Source organism: Oculina patagonica, chromosome 1, assembly GCF_052425735.1.
Source record: "Oculina patagonica isolate OP01 chromosome 1, crgOcupat, whole genome shotgun sequence".
In the NCBI taxonomy this organism is placed as follows: Eukaryota; Metazoa; Cnidaria; class Anthozoa; order Scleractinia; family Oculinidae; genus Oculina; species Oculina patagonica.
Window position 1 is genome coordinate 23452769 of NC_135758.1, and position 16921 is coordinate 23469689.

General features: G+C 39.0%; 3 protein-coding genes across 3 annotated transcripts; all 3 read right to left on the minus strand.

Annotated features, from left to right (window-relative positions):
• Nucleotides 1-296: 296 nt before the first annotated feature.
• On the minus strand, nt 297-1132 carry LOC144645792 (uncharacterized). Its single transcript, XM_078505337.1, has one exon. It carries the CDS (start codon nt 1130-1132, stop codon nt 434-436), a length of 699 nt encoding a protein of 232 aa, XP_078361463.1. The 3' UTR covers nt 297-433.
• A 1521-nt stretch (nt 1133-2653) lies between these two features.
• Nucleotides 2654-3547, minus strand: LOC144645803 (galanin receptor 2a-like). The gene is made up of 2 exons (XM_078505345.1): nt 2872-3547; nt 2654-2760 (listed from the first exon to the last, which is right to left on the minus strand). The coding sequence occupies exons 1-2, from the start codon at nt 3545-3547 to the stop codon at nt 2654-2656; spliced, it is 783 nt and encodes a 260-aa protein (XP_078361471.1).
• Nucleotides 3548-6380: 2833 nt separating this feature from the next.
• Nucleotides 6381-10069, minus strand: LOC144645814 (DIS3-like exonuclease 1). Its single transcript, XM_078505356.1, has 6 exons — nt 10064-10069; nt 8406-8548; nt 7406-7497; nt 6893-6975; nt 6663-6812; nt 6381-6548 (listed from the first exon to the last, which is right to left on the minus strand). Exons 1-6 carry the CDS (start codon nt 10067-10069, stop codon nt 6381-6383), a joined length of 642 nt encoding a protein of 213 aa, XP_078361482.1.
• Nucleotides 10070-16921: the final 6852 nt, after the last annotated feature.

Genomic DNA, 16921 nt, shown 5'->3' on the forward strand with positions numbered 1-16921 from the left:
AAAATGCTTTGCCGTGCCATTAGTTGGTCAGTCAACTGTTTTCTAGTAAGGAGCCTTTCGTATTGAATGTTACCCATGCTGGACAGACTTCTTTTAAACAATAAATCTTGAACTATTAAAACACTAGTTACAAAGAAAAAAAATCAGTCAGCACTCTTTTAACAAGTCTGCATTCGAGCCAAGTGGGCCTCAGACCAACGTTAACCTCCGGTTTGCGAACATGAAGCGACCAGGAGTTTTTTTTATTTTACCTTGCGTAGGATGCTAGTCCATCGCAAGGTTACCCCTAGCATTTAACTCGGCGGTATCCATTTATACAGCTGGGTTGAAAGAAGCACTGTGACAGCAAATTTTCTTCCCTAAGAACCCGACACAGTTACCCCTGCCAGGGCTTAAACCTTGACCACTCCAACCGGAGTCCAGCACATAAACATTAGGCCACCGCGTCTCCTACTCTTTTAAAATACGTCAGAGAAATTCCTTGGCTTATCAACACGGGAACATCTTCCAAAATTGGCTTCCTCGAATAACAACGACATAACAGTTTTTTCAATGACTTCTTGAATTCGGCCATTCTGAAGCAGTACACTATTGGGTTCAGGAAGGAATTGGCAAACTGCAAAGCAAGCGTTATTTGCACGTAAAATGAATTGACGTCCATAAGGTAACTTGGAGATGCAAGACTGATACCGGCAGGTAACCAAGTAATTAAGGACAGAATCGTGACGATGGAGAGCGTCTTGGCGAGCTTTCTGTTTTGTGCCAAGGACCTGTTCGTGGAGTTCTGTATTTGGTTACGTTGGACAGCTATCCATATGACAAGGTAAGAAGCGATGGTTATCAGGATTGAGAGAAATGCAAGCGTGGACATGGGAATTGTCACATAATCTACAGCGACGTTATCGACTAGAAAGTTACTTACTACAGTATTTATGATTGCAAGTAACCAAACACCACTAATGCAGACAAAGTAGTACCACGTCTCCAACAGTCGATGGCGAAATGGCCGCAATATTGCAAACATTCTCTCTAATGAAATGAGAGAAAGTGATAACAGCGATGCTGTTGAGGCTAACAGATCAATAATTAATGCGGTTCTTGTCACATTTACGCTAACATTTTTGCCCTTCATCAACGTAATGCTTTTTCAAAGGTACAAAGTTATCGCTATTCCAAGCAAGAGGTCGGCCACTGTCAAACTGATAAGCAGATAACTTGTACGCTTCAAGTTGTTTCGAATCTTCAAGAAGATGAAAGCAGAAACAGAATTTCCAGCCAGAATAAGCAATCCCTCGATACTGAACACAATCATCCAAGGTATTCCGTTGGGTCCGATTATCACTGTTATCATTGTAAATTGATAGTATGAAAATTGACAGTAAACTGATAAATATAAAAAATTGTTTTTCGGTCAATTCCGCGATTACGCTTCACCCTGAAAGCTACATAAGCCGGAGGGTTGTTCTTGTTGGCTTGTGACAGGTAGAAATGTCCGATACATATGATGATTTGTTTTTCTTATACCCCCCTCCCAATTACAGCAGTAGCTGGTTAAAATCACTGAAATAAATATATACGGACACCGGCAAACTGAATCTACACCCCTTCAGGTACTAAGTATATCGGAGGATAGTCTCCGAGGGCCGGAAGAACAGCTGGAAAATAAGCAGGAATCCTAATTGCTATCAAGTGTGTTGATTAGGGGGAACGATATTAATGCAGTAATGGGGTAATGATTTGAGTTTTGCCGAACCGTGGTCGCGAACAGAGAGGTGCAAATAACAAGTACTCATGACATGGATTGGAGACGAACTGGAACAAAGTGAAAAATTTTGATAAGAATTAGCCCTATATAAAGCTACTTTAGTTATTTTCAAACATAAGCTTTTAAATTATACATTCTATTTTTATTACATTTTCTAACGAATGTAACGTCGGCAGCAGTAGCTACTTATGGAAAGTGGTGTATTGCCGATTCTGTTGCAAATGTCAACAAAAAAGAGAAGACTCAACTGTGATATTTTGTTACCAATTCGCCAACACTGAGTGGGTGGGACACACAGCAACTAGAATCGTGACGATAAAAAGCGTCTTGGCGAGCTTTCTGTTTTGTGCCAACGACCTTTTAGTGGAGTTGTGCAATAGCCCTTATGCATGTTTACGTCAGACTGGCTAGTTTCACCTCCAAGCCTCGCTTTCGAAGTGCAAACTTGCAAATTTTATCGTGAACGAATTCCCTAAGCAGCAAAGATGAAAATAATACCCACGTGAAAACTGCATGAAGGTGGCAGAGGTTGAGAATAATTCGCGTAAACGAGGCTTGGTGGTGAATTTTGAGCATATGACACCATCACGCATAAGGCCTATTGGTTACGTCTCGTAGCAACCCATATGGCAAGATAAGAAGCAATGGTAATGAGGATCGAGAAAATTGCGATCGTGGACATGGGAATAGTCACAAAATTTACCGCATCACCACTTTCTACAAGGTAGCTAGTTATTGCAGTATTTATGGTTGCAAGCAACCAAACAACACTAATGCAGACAAAGTAGTACCACGTCTAGATATATGGTGCACAAAAGTTTCTTAAAATTTTTATACCCTGTCTACCTCGAGATAGATTATATGGACGAGGTCGGTTTTCACAGGTGATCATTCAAAATTAACAAAACCTCGGCTCATCACCAGTAAGCTGATTAACTGCATTCCAGTAGGTAAAGATTCTCCTTTTGAAGAGCGTTTCCCAGCACAGGCCGACTCTAAAAAAGTTTATTATTCAAAAACCAAGTTGAAACCATTCAAACGTAAACTGCAGAAACAAACAAACAGCAGCAACAACAACTACAGTAAAGCTTAGTCATCAGTCTTACTGAAATACGTCAGCGAAATTCCTTGGGCAATCCACACAGGAAGGTCATCAGGAATGGGCTTCCTCGAAAAACAACGACAAAAATTCTTCTTCAGTGCCTTCTTGAATTCGGCCATTCTGATAGAGTACACTATTGGGTTCACAAAAGAATTGGCGTACTGCAAAGCAAGCGTTATTAGCACGTAAGATGACTTGAAGTCCGTCAGGTAAGTTGGAGATGCAAGACTGATACCGGCAGGTAACCAAGTAATTAAGGACAGAATCGTGACGATAAAAAGCGTCTTCGCGAGCTTTCTGTTATTTGCCAAGGACCTGTTCGTGGCGGCGTGCAATTGGTTACGTCTCGTAGCAACCCATATGGCAAGATAAGAAGCAATGGTAATGGAGATCGAAAGAATTGCGATCGTGGACATGGGAATAGTCACAAAATTTACCGCATTACCACTTTCGACAAGGTAGCTAGTTATTGCAGTATTTGTGACTGCAAGCAACCAAACAACACTAATGCAGACAAAGTAGCACCACGTCTCCAACAGTCGATGCCGAAATGGCCGCAATATTGCAAACATCCTTTCTAATGAAATTAAAGATAGCGATAACAGCGATGCTGTTGAGGCTAACAGATCAATAATAAATGCGGTTCTTGCCACATTAACGCTGACAATTTTGTCCCCCATCATAGCAATGCTTTCCCAAAGGTACAAAGATATCGCTATTCCAAGCAAAAGGTCGGCGACTGTCAAACTGATGAGCAAATAACTTGTACGCTTCAAGTTGTTTCGAATCTTTAAGAAAATGAAAACAGCAACAGAATTTCCGGCCAAAATAAGCAATCCCTCGATACTGAACAGTATTATCCAAGGTATTCCGGATATTAATGGTTCGATACTCGCTGTACCGTTCATTTTTCACCCAAACCTGAAAAACAGTTATTGAAAATCGTTGTCAATTACTGATAACTTTTTTTTTCATAACTCTCTTTCATCCCTGAAAGTTTGATATGACTAAAGGGTCCCGCTAGCTCCCTACATTTTTTACTGCCCAGCTTTTCAGCCGCGGAGACATTTTCAGAGCCAGGCTGGTTAGTTGGATGTTTTGTGGATAGGAGTTTAAACTTACTTTTTTTCGTGCAAAAGAGCAATATATTAACCTGTCGCTTACATAAATCCACTTGTATTTCGAATTTGGCCGTATTACGGCCAATGTAGTGAAGTGTTGCTTTTACAAAAAAAAAACGGGAAATTGATACGTTTAATTCTCAAATGAGGAAAAATTTTAAAGCTGTAATGTAAATGTGTTAACAAAAAAATGATTTATCAATACTTACAAATGACTAACAAATCCTCACAAAATATCATAGGTGATGAAATAAGTCTAACCAGCTTCTTGTGAATAATAATTTGCGACCGTGTTGTGAGTATTTGATGTTTAGTACAAAAGGATTGGAATCAATTGGCAAGAAAACAAATAACAAGTTCTTTCATTAGCTATAAAAGCTAGGTGTACACAGCGGGAATATTTTTTGATAAAGAATAAATCGTATTTTGGCCTGTTTTTAGATGCGTTTGAATCATTAATTAGCTTGTCTAGTTATTGCTTTTGAACTTCAATGCACTAGGATTTAAAAATAAAAGATTACAACGATGGTTCTTTCAGTAAATTTCATTCTCAAGGTAAGTGGCTTGTGTAAGATGCAAGGTTCAGTGCAAAACGATGCGAAGAGGTTGACATACGATGATATTATCAGCAGGTGATATCTGACTCTGTAGCAAGACTCGTGTTTAAACAAATCGGACCCCGCTATGGGGTTGTCGATTTTGTTAATCACTTATATGATTTATTTACAGACCGAATATTAATTGGACTTCACTAAGTCCTATCACCATTACTTATAACTTACGTCTTTTATAAACTGATGTAACTGGCTATCGAAAAAAATTCGACAGCGTCCACGAGATGGAAATCTTAGATCAATCAGAATTTTTATATAAATTTGATACAAAAAGGAAGTTTACAGGACGAGGAATAGCTCAGTAAGAATCTGCAAAAAACGAAATTGACATGTTAATTTTAATCACGTTTTGCCAAACTACATTCATAATTTATCTCGCCTTTCACAGTAGATTTTTATTGTTTAATTTCTAGTAATTTATAACCAGGATTCACCCAGATATTTTGTGGACTAAAGTTTAACAACAGCTTACATATTTTACAATAAAATGCTGGTAATAAGCCCGGAATTACTGGGATTATACAACGTCGTAACATGTTTTGGGTGGAAGGTTCCAGGTTCAAGTCCTCCATTTATAATTATTTTATTGCAACTTATTTATTACCCAAACGTTATTTACAGGATTTATTTAAAAAAAAAATCTCAAGTCGTTGCCGGTGAACTCCGGAGAGTCCGGGTTCAAGTCCTCCATTTTGTTAACCTTTCCATAAGTTGCAACTTAGTTATTGCCCATACATTATTTACAGAATTTATTCATATAGGTGGCGCCACAACTGAGCGGTCGTGGCGCTGGAGGAGAAAATCCGGGGGTCCGGAGTTATTGCCCATGCATTATTTACAGGAATAATTTAAATGAACATTCTAGAGGTGGCGCCACGACCGAGTGGTCGTGGCGGTTGAGGAAAAATCCGGAGGTTCCAGAGTCCTTCACTTTGTCCACCAATACATAATGTTGCAACTTAGTTATTGTCCATACGTTATTTGCAAGATAAGCAAAATTCTAGAGGTGGCGCCCCGACTGAGTGGTCATGGCGTTGGAGGTGAAATCCGGAGTTTCCAGGTTCAAGTCCTCCATTTTCCATTTTGTCCACCCATACATAATGTCGCAACCTAGTTATTATCTATACGTTATTTACAGGATTTATTCAAATAAAAAATTCTGTAGGTGGCTCTACCACTGAGTGGTCATGGCCCTGGAGGAGAAATCCGGAGGTTCCGGTTTCAAGTCCTCCATCATGACCTATAGTTGAAGTTGTAACAAGGCAATGGCAAGTCAGCCTCAAACTAGTTGGGATTGTTATTAAGTCAATGTTACGTTTACAATATGTGTTTGCTCAATCACTTTACACAACAGCCATGTTAATGTTAATACCCAACTAGTCACCCTCAAACAAGTTGGAGTTGTCAATGGAGATGGTGTTGCCTAGTGATCAAGGCGCTGGATTTGAAATCTGGAGGTCCCGGTTCAAATTCTCCCATCTGTCACTGGATGGATTTGTGTTTGGTTGTCCCAAATTCAACTCCTCCACGCTTTGTATATCGCCAACTGATCAGCCTCCCACCAATTGAGATTTTTAACAAGTTCTGTTTATTTGCAATTTTTGTTTGGGCATGTATTCAAGGGCCACCATGTAACTTCTGGTTCACCAGCAATTGTGTTAACCCTATAAAAGTTTTTTTTATATATAGTGTGTCCCCAATTAGCAACGCAGCTCTATTCATTTAAATCGCAAAAGATAACGTATTTTTTGCATTCTTCTATGAAACCACACGTGTGATCATCCGTCATCGTCTCTCAGGGACATTTCTCTGAAGAATTCCATAAGACAGTAGAAGCTCACACTTTCATGTGTTTGGCCGAACTCTGATTTGAGTTTGGCAAAGTCGCCTTCAAGTCCTTGCGTTCCAACGCTTTTATGTTCTTCCACTCGACTTGACTTCACCTCCTGACAAAAGAAACCTTAAATCATTAACAAGGTGCTAAAAATTGCTACATATTTTTTTCGAAAAATTGGCAAAATACGTTGTTCCCCAGAATCTGGCATAAACGGTACATGTACCTTCACAAGCTCGCTTCTCTTCATTTTATGTGAAACGTCATCTTGTGAGGCCATTTCACTCAGTGGAGGACTCTGTCTCGTTTCCAAAGACAGCAGTTCCAGTTTGAGAGACTGAGCATGCGCAAGGGACTTGGCGACCGATATTCTTACCTTGAAACGAAACAAATACAGAATTTTTTTTTATAAACAGGTCAAACTGGATAACATGTACACAGTGAGGTTAAACAAACCTGAATATGGTCAAACAATCGAAAGTCGAAGGATCCAGCAGAATTTCTGACCGTCGCGTGATATTCGTGACGAGAAAGCGATCCTGTGAAATACGAAAGCAACGTTAAAAGCTCGCATCTTGAAAACTATTTCTGGGTGCGCTCAACTGATGAGTATCTGATTACGCTCTGTGTCTACTTACTTTGTCGAGCATAACGATATTTCCTAACAAGAAATGAATTGGCTGTAAAGAAAATAACATTTTCTTTGCACTATGTAATGGTTGGCAAATTAATCATGATGAAAAAGGGCAACACCAAGGCAACAGTAAACACAATTAATACATGTATACTTGTACGCGGTTAAATGCATGCGAGCAAATCACGATTGGTTTTGGTTTTACTTCTGATTGGTTTAGAAAGTGGCGTGAGCTTTTAAACCAATCACTTATCATAGTAATGCAAAACCAAGGCAAACTCGAATTACTTTTGACACTCAAGTGAAAAGCACTCTATAAATCTAGATTTACTTACCCGGGCCGAAAATGACTGAATCCTCTTTTACGTGAGGAGTGACTACTTGTCCTGTTTTGTCCTTTAGATAGACTGGGCCCTTTAAGCCGTAACTGAAAAGCAAGGAGGGAGAACGACTGTTTATGATAATCATAGTTCCTTTTTATGAGAACACGTAGACAACAGATCAGGTAGCAACTGCTTTGAACGTGTAAACATTTACCAGTTAATACATGGTAGAGCGGTTTTCACTTGAGTGTCGAAAGTTAATTGCGTTTGCTTTGATTTGCATTGCTACGCTTAGTGATTGGCTTAAAAATCTCGCGCCACTTTCTTAGCCAATCAGAAGTAAAACCAAAACCAATCGTGACTCGCGCGCGCACGTTTTCCCGCGCTTCGTGCCGGCTACATGTATTTGCTTTGAGTTTTGATTGGTTCACTGAATTGTCTGTGTTTTTTGTGATTGGCTAAAGTAATTACTTTGGTTTTGGTTTTGGTTTTGGTTTTACGACACTCAATTGAAAACTGCTCTAAAGGAGCTGCTTTAGGGATAAGGGTCGGGTAGCAGCCCTCGCACGGTCTCACATGAATGGCTCACTACTCTTCGAGAGAACAATAGAACAAACAACAGGAAAAACGCACATAGCCCCCAAAGTAATAGCAACTGCTACGCAAGGGGACCAGTAGAATTACAAGCTTACGAGAGCTGCTACACTACTGGCGGATGGCAATTCTTGGAAAAAGTTACCTTATTTTTTCTCTACATAATTGAGTTTTCCTTTATTTTAAAGATTTTTCTGTACAAAATGCAAAATGACTTTAGACACCGTGACGTAGTGTCCTATACAGCCTTTTTTTAGACTCATCCTGCAACGCTCCCTCCTCAACAGGCCGCGTTGAGTGTAGAGCCCAAACAATGGCTGCACAGGAGATTAACTGTGGCGTAGCTCCTATACACGAGTTATTTCTTAGGTGTGTTTGTTGATCTAATTTTTTTTGGATTAAGTTTTTTATTATTTACCGTGGAACAAACACGAGAACGCCATTCGCTCTGAGATTAAAAATAACAGCGTCACAGTTCCGTCTCTCGTCATCCTCAGGTAAGTCTTGAAAAAACAAGCTTTGAAAAAGATCAACAGATTCCTTCTGGGCATTCTGGGCAGCCTAAAAAAAAATATTAATACAGAAATAACATTAAAGAATTGGACAATAAATGCACACATCCAAAGGTGTAATCAGTTGACATACTAGGTGTAATGTGGTTAAATTTAACAGAAGTCTACACAGTATAGTATCCGTTCCATAAAGGGCTCGTACGACTTAAAGAAGCCAGTTTATTTTGAAACAAAAGATATCGCCACAAACAGCTTGGATTTATCCAAGATACAAAGCTCCCTGTTTTCAGAAGATAAAGTGAATTATATTTATGCTATTCAGTTAAATGGTAATAATATTTTCTGGCATAAAAAGAGGGAAACTTTTGCAAGACATTAATATTTTATTGAAAGCTGGTGTAATGTTTATTTGCAGAGCAGTTCGTTGTTTACAAAATGGGTCCCAATAAAACCCAAGAAACTTTTATGTTTTAATTTTTTTTTCAGTTTTGGCAAAAATAGATGATTAATATTTTAATATTTATCAAGTGTCAGGTTAGGTTTTAAATTGCTCTCTCTCCCAATATGATTCCAAAGAGCTGCATTTAAGTGTTTTCAAGCATTGCAGTGTTTTCTTCACTTGAGCCTGGAACGGTAGGGCTAATAAATAGCTACAAATAAAGGTAAATCTGATTTTTTTTATTTTAGACGACGCACTTTATATAAGCTTTGTGACAAATAAATTGAATCGAGTTGGATTAAAAATTAATAACATTAATAATTTAAACTTCGTCTAATAAGGCGTTAACAGTTATTGAAAATAAGAATACTATTACCTTGTGCAAAAGAAAATACTTTTTTTCCCGTTTTTATAATAAGGTATCGATAAAGAATGACCAACACGAGCTCGACCCACTTTCAATTGTTCAGGGGAGTTCCGTGGATGATTGTTTACATTTGTGAAACCGTTTTGATACTCACTGGAAACTCTATCACAGTTTACATCTTTTGGAGCATTCGGAAACGACTGAAGCGTACCAGCTATCTTCTCATCAATCTTGCAGCTGCTGACATCTTAGTGGGAGTAGGAATCATCTTTTGGCTGTGGGATGCTATTGCAGTGATGATGGAAATGGAACTTAGTAGCATAGTTGGTAAAACAGCCCTAAGTGTTGATGTTATTGGAATTATTTCGTCCATATTATCCCTGGCTTTAATTTCATTAGAAAGAATGTTGGCAATATTGTGGCCATTTCGCCACCGAACTTTAAGCACACGGTACTACCATGTTTCTGTCGCAATCGTGTGGTTTCTAGCATTCTTAAATGTAACTGTAAATGTGAACATTGACAATGCCTACAGTATTCTGACGGTTGGTACCGTTATCAGCTCGGTCTTGATCATAACTGGCGCCTATCTAGCGATTTGGATCTCAACGAGACGCAACGAAATGTCCACCAATGTCTCAAGGACCGCGGAACAAAACCGAAAGCTCGCAAAGACTCTTTTTATCGTAACAGCCCTGTCGATCGTTACGTACTTACCCTCTGGTATAAGCATTGCCTTTAGAGACTACTTAACTCACCTGCATTCATTCAGGGTGCAAATAACCATAGTAGTGCAATATTCGAACTCGTTTTTGAATCCGGTTGTTTACTGTTTCAAGATGCCCGAGTTTAAGACGTCTCTTAAGAAGCTACGGTCTCGATGTTGGCGGCGACATAGTTCATTTGGTGAACAGTTATCAGGGTCTACCAGTGGAGTTATTTTGAAGTGGATAAAATCTGTCGAGACTCTTTAGTTTACCAATGATCGTTGCTAACTCCTTCTTACTCCCACTTATTTTCCAACCTGGGTACAACATATGTTGTCACAACTTGCGAACGCGTTTATTTAGCTTGTACGTCGTGTTTTACTGCAGTGTACAAATTTTATTGTTTCCATTCCCTTCGCTAATGGACCACGGTCGCACGCAAATTTGTGGCTTTCTTATCCAAAATTGTAATTTTTTGACTACTTCCTTCTTATATTTTCTGCTAGAACACTAAGATTATTCGCCCTCGTTTTTAGAGAGTAATACCCAGCTCAGCTGAGCCTCACTGGTTGTTCAGTCATAAAAAACCGGGCTCGTAGTCAATTGCTTAATATGCTAACAAGGTTTAAGTTTAATATACGGAAAAAAATGCGTTGTTTTTGCCATTTGATTTGTAAAACTATAGACATTAACTAGTAATACGTGACTCGCAGGGCCTCGCGAAGCTCTGAGTTATTGTTGCCTAGTAACGGACAAAATACAGTAGACAGAATACAAACAGAAACTGAACAACAACGAACTGCACGATTACAGAGACTCCGACAAAATACAGCAAACAGAATAGAAACAGAAACTGAACTTTAACGAACTGCACGATTACAGAGACTTCGACAAAATCCAGAAGACAGAATACAAACAGAAACTGAACAACAACGAACTGCACGATTACAGAGACTTCGACAAAATACCGCGGACAGAATACAAACAGAAACTGAACAACAACGAACTGCACGATTACAGAGACTTCGACAAAATACAGCAGACAGAATACAAACAGAAACTGAACAACAACGAACTGCACGCTTACAGACCCGGCAGTTTATAGCCTGAATAGGCGTTGAGGGAGTATTATGTGGAAATCAGTGTTATTTTAATCCGAAAAGAAAAACGATAAAAATGAAAGGCTCAAGATTCGAACCCACAAAATAAAAATAATAGTATTCGAACCCCCGCCCTCAGTCCCGAAGATCTGATTTCAAGTTCGACGCTTACACCATTAGGCCACCAGCGCGCGGCCGTGTGACGTCATTTCCGCCAGACACCAAGCTCACAATATATATGACCGTAAACTCCACACGAGATTTCATCCCGCCTGAGCCCTTTGAGGGACAAAATTATAGATTTCGCTTCGCGAGGAATAAAAGGTTGACGGTGTTGGTCATGACTGTTTTTGTTATTGCTTAATTTTAAGGTGTTGTTTTAAGTGAATCCTCGTTTTTGCATGATTTACATTCATCTGCCAGCTTTTCAATGTTTTCTGCAAATCGTTGGGGAAGCACAAAAAGCATAGAAACAAAACTTAAACTTTCCAGCTGCATTATAACATTGATTGTAATTTTAATTACATACATGTCAAATAACCAGTTGATGTAGCATAACAGTGAAAAGCCGTGATAAAAATATAAGTACTCAAGTGTCTCTGATGAAATATAAATATGCGAATTATGAATAATGAAAATGCGTTCTACCTCGCATTATATAATAACCTGAATTCTACGCGCATTATGATTGGTTGTTACTTATGATCTATCAGAGTACAGACGCATAGATGACGTCACGCGGTGGTGTGACTCGCGCGCGTGATCAGAGTTCATAGTCCAAATCAGAGTTTTATTATATAAAACAAATAGATTCAATTTTGCCGTGGGTCTGTTCAGTTATAGATCACAGAAGACGTCAAAATGTGATAAGAACAACAGTGACCCACTCTCCTAGCGGCTCGTAGGCCACTTTTTTGTTCTTACCACATTTTGACGTCATCTGTGATCTATAACTGAACAGACGCACGGCAAAATGGAATCTATTTGTTAATTAGAACACTTAACATAATTTAAGCTGTCAACTAAGGTTATATAACCATTAAGATATAGACACTGGCTAGATTTTGAAGAGAGTGATAAATTAAACCGGCTCAAAAATGCTTTGCCGTGCCATTAGTTGGTCAGTCAACTGTTTTCTAGTAAGGAGCCTTTCGTATAGAATGTTACCCATTCTGGACAGACTTCTATAAGTTTAAATGAATATTAGTCTTAAACAATAAATCTTGAACTATTAAAACACTAGTTACAAAGAAAAAAAATCAGTCAGCACTCTTTTAACAAGTCTGCATTCGAGCCAAGTGGCCTGGGCATCAGCCCAACGTTAACCTCCGGTTTGCGAACATGAAGCGACCAGGAGTTTTTTTATTCTACCTTTCATAGGATGCTAGTCCATCGCAAGGTTACCCCTAGCATTTAATTCGGCGGTATCCATTTATACAGCTGGGTTGAAAGAAGCACTGTGAAAGCAAATTTACTTCCCTAAGAACACAACACAGTTACCCCTGCCAGGGCTTCAACCGGAGTCCAGCACACTAAACATTAGGCCTCCGCGTCTCCTACTCTTTTAAAATACGTCAGAGAAATTCCTTGGCTAATCAACACGGGAACATCTTCCAAAATTGGCTTCCTCGAATAACAACGACATAACAGTTTTTTCAATGACTTCTTGAATTCGGCCATTCTGAAGCAGTACACTATTGGGTTCAGGAAGGAATTGGCGTACTGCAAAGCAAGCGTAAATTGCACGTAAAATGAATTGACGTCCATAAGGTAACTTGAAGATGCAAGACTGATACCGGCAGGTAACCAAGTAATTAAGGACAGAATCGTGACGATGGAGAGCGTCTTGGCGAGCTTTCTGTTTTGTGCCAAGGACCTGTTCGTGGAGTTCTGTATTTGGTTACGTTGGACAGCTATCCATATGACAAGGTAAGAAGCGATGGTTATCAGGATTGAGAGAAATGCAAGCGTGGACATGGGAATTGTCACATAATCTACAGCGACGTTATCGACCAGATAGTTACTTACTACAGTATTTATGATTGCAAGCAACCAAACAACACTAATGCAGACAAAGTAGTACCACGTCTCCAACAGTCGATGCCGAAATGGCCGCAATATTGCAAACATCCTCTCTAATGAAATGAGGGATAGTGATAACAGCGATGCTGTTGAGGCTAACAGATCAATAATTAATGCGGTTCTTGTCACATTTACGCTAACATTTTTGCCCTTCATCAACGTAATGCTTTTCCAAAGGTACAAAGTTATCGCTATTCCAAGCAAGAGGTCGGCCACTGTCAAACTGATAAGCAGATAACTTGTACGCTTCAAGTTGTTTCGAATCTTCAAGAAGATGAAAGCAGAAACAGAATTTCCAGCCAGAATAAGCAATCCCTCGATACTGAACACAATCATCCAAGGTATTCCGTTGGGTCCGATTATCACTGTTATGTTCATTGTAAATTGATAGTATGAAAATTGACAGTAAACTGATAAATATAAAAAATTGTTTTTCGGTCAATTCCGCGATTACGCTTCACCCTGAAAGCTACATAAGCCGGAGGGTTGTTCTTGTTGGCTTGTGACAGGTAGAAATGTCCGATACATATGATGATTTGTTTTTCTTATACCCCCCTCCCAATTACAGCAGTAGCTGGTTAAAATCACTGAAATAAATATATACGGACACCGGCAAACTGAATCTACACCCCTTCAGGTACTAAGTATATCGGAGGATAGTCTCCGAGGGCCGGAAGAACAGCTGGAAAATAAGCAGGAATCCTAATTGCTATCAAGTGTGTTGATTAGGGGGAACGATATTAATGCAGTAATGGGGTAATGATTTGAGTTTTGCCGAACCGTGGTCGCGAACAGAGAGGTGCAAATAATAAGTACTCATGACATGGATTGGAGACGAACTGGAACAAAGTGAAAAATTTTGATAAGAATTAGCCCTATATAAAGCTACTTTAGTTATTTTCAAACATAAGCTTTTAAATTATACATTCTATTTTTATTACATTTTCTAACGAATTTAACGTCGGCAGCAGTAGCTACTTATGGAAAGTGGTGTATTGCAGATTCTGTTGCAAATGTCAACAAAAAAGAGAAGACTCAACTGTGATATTTTGTTACCAATTCGCCAACACTGAGTGGGTGGGACACACAGCAACTAGAATCGTGACGATAAAAAGCGTCTTGGCGAGCTTTCTGTTTTGTGCCAACGACCTTTTAGTGGAGTTGTGCAATAGCCCTTATGCATGTTTACGTCAGACTGGCTAGTTTCACCACCAAGCCTCGCTTTCGAAGTGCAAACTTGCAAATTTTATCGTAAACGAATTCCCTAAGCAGCAAAGATGAAAATAATACCCACGTGAAAACTGCATGAAGGTGGCAGAGGTTGAGAATAATTCGCGTAAACGAGGCTTGGTGGTGAATTTTGAGCATATGACACCATCACGCATAAGGCCTATTGGTTACGTCTCGTAGCAACCCATATGGCAAGATAAGAAGCAATGGTAATGAGGATCGAGAAAATTGCGATCGTGGACATGGGAATAGTCACAAAATTTACCGCATCACCACTTTCTACAAGGTAGCTAGTTATTGCAGTATTTATGGTTGCAAGCAACCAAACAACACTAATGCAGACAAAGTAGTACCACGGTTAGATATATGGTGCACAAAAGTTTCTTAAAATTTTTATACCCTGTCTACCTCGAGATAGATTATATGGACGAGGTCGGTTTTCACAGGTGATCATTCAAAATTAACAAAACCTCGGCTCATCACCAGTAAGCTGATTAACTGCATTCCAGTAGGTAAAGATTCTCCTTTTGAAGAGCGCTTCCCAGCACAGGCCGACTCTAAAAAAGTTTATTATTCAAAAACCAAGTTGAAACCATTCAAACGTAAACTGCAGAAACAAACAAACAGCAGCAACAACAACTACAGTAAAGCTTAGTCATCAGTCTTACTGAAATACGTCAGCGAAATTCCTTGGGCAATCCACACAGGAAGATCATCAGGAATGGGCTTCCTCGAAAAACAACGACAAAAATTCTTCTTCAGTGCCTTCTTGAATTCGGCCATTCTGATAGAGTACACTATTGGGTTCACAAAAGAATTGGCGTACTGCAAAGCAAGCGTTATTAGCACGTAAGATGAATTGAAGTCCGTCAGGTAACTTGGAGATGCAAGACTGATACCGGCAGGTAACCAAGTAATTAAGGACAGAATCGTGACGATAAAAAGCGTCTTCGCGAGCTTTCTGTTATTTGCCAAGGACCTGTTCGTGGCGGCGTGCAATTGGTTACGTCTCGTAGCAACCCATATGGCAAGATAAGAAGCAATGGTAATGGAGATCGAAAGAATTGCGATCGTGGACATGGGAATAGTCACAAAATTTACCGCATTACCACTTTCGACAAGGTAGCTAGTTATTGCAGTATTTGTGACTGCAAGCAACCAAACAACACTAATGCAGACAAAGTAGTACCACGTCTCCAACAGTCGATGCCGAAATGGCCGCAATATTGCAAACATCCTTTCTAATGAAATTAAAGATAGCGATAACAGCGATGCTGTTGAGGCTAACAGATCAATAATAAATGCGGTTCTTGCCACATTAACGCTGACAATTTTGTCCCCCATCATAGCAATGCTTTCCCAAAGGTACAAAGATATCGCTATTCCAAGCAAAAGGTCGGCGACTGTCAAACTGATGAGCAAATAACTTGTACGCTTCAAGTTGTTTCGAATCTTTAAGAAAATGAAAACAGCAACAGAATTTCCGGCCAAAATAAGCAATCCCTCGATACTGAACAGTATTATCCAAGGTATTCCGGATATCAATGGTTCGATACTCTCTGTACTGTTCATTTTTCACCCAAATCTGAAAAACAGTTATTGAAAATCGTTGTCAATTACTGATAACTTTTTTTTTCATAACTCTCTTTCATCCCTGAAAGTTTGATATGACTAAAGGGTCCCGCTAGCTCCCTACATTTTTTACTGCCCAGCTCTTCAGCCGCGGAGACATTTTCCTGCCGGTAATAATATATCTATACTTGCCAGCTGAAGGGGTCAGTTTAATTTCAAAATGTCAGTAAACAGCTAGTGATTTTGATTAGTTATCATCTCTGCATACATATTGATTGGGCCGTTCAGTGTTTAACACATGTTAAAAGCAAGGAAACTTAATTGTTATAATCAAGGAAACGATCGGTTCGCAGAGCCAGGCTGGTTAGTTGGATGTTTTGTGGATAGGAGTTTAAACTTACTATTTTTCGTGCAAAAGAGCAATATATTAACCTGTCGCTTACATAAATCCACTTGTATTTCGAATTTGGCCGTATTACGGCCAATTTAGTGAAGTGTTGCTTTTACAAAAAAAAAAAAAACGGGAAATTGATACCTTTAATTCTCAAATGAGGAAAAATTTTAAAGCTGTAATGGAAATGTGTTAACAAAAAAATGATTTATCAATACTTACAAATGACTAACAAATCCTCACAAAATATCATAGGTGATGAAATAAGTCTAACCAGCTTCTTGTGAATAATAATTTGCGACCGTGTTGTGAGTATTTGATATTTAGTACAAAAGAATTGGAATCAATTGGCAAGAAAACAAATAACAAGTTCTTTCATTAGCTATAAAAGCTAGGTGTACACAGCGGGAATATTTTTTGATAAAGAATAAATCGTATTTTGGCCTGTTTTTAGATGCGTTTGAATCATTAATTAGCTTGTCTAGTTATTGCTTTTGAACTTCAATGCACTAGTATTTAAAAATAAAAGATTAC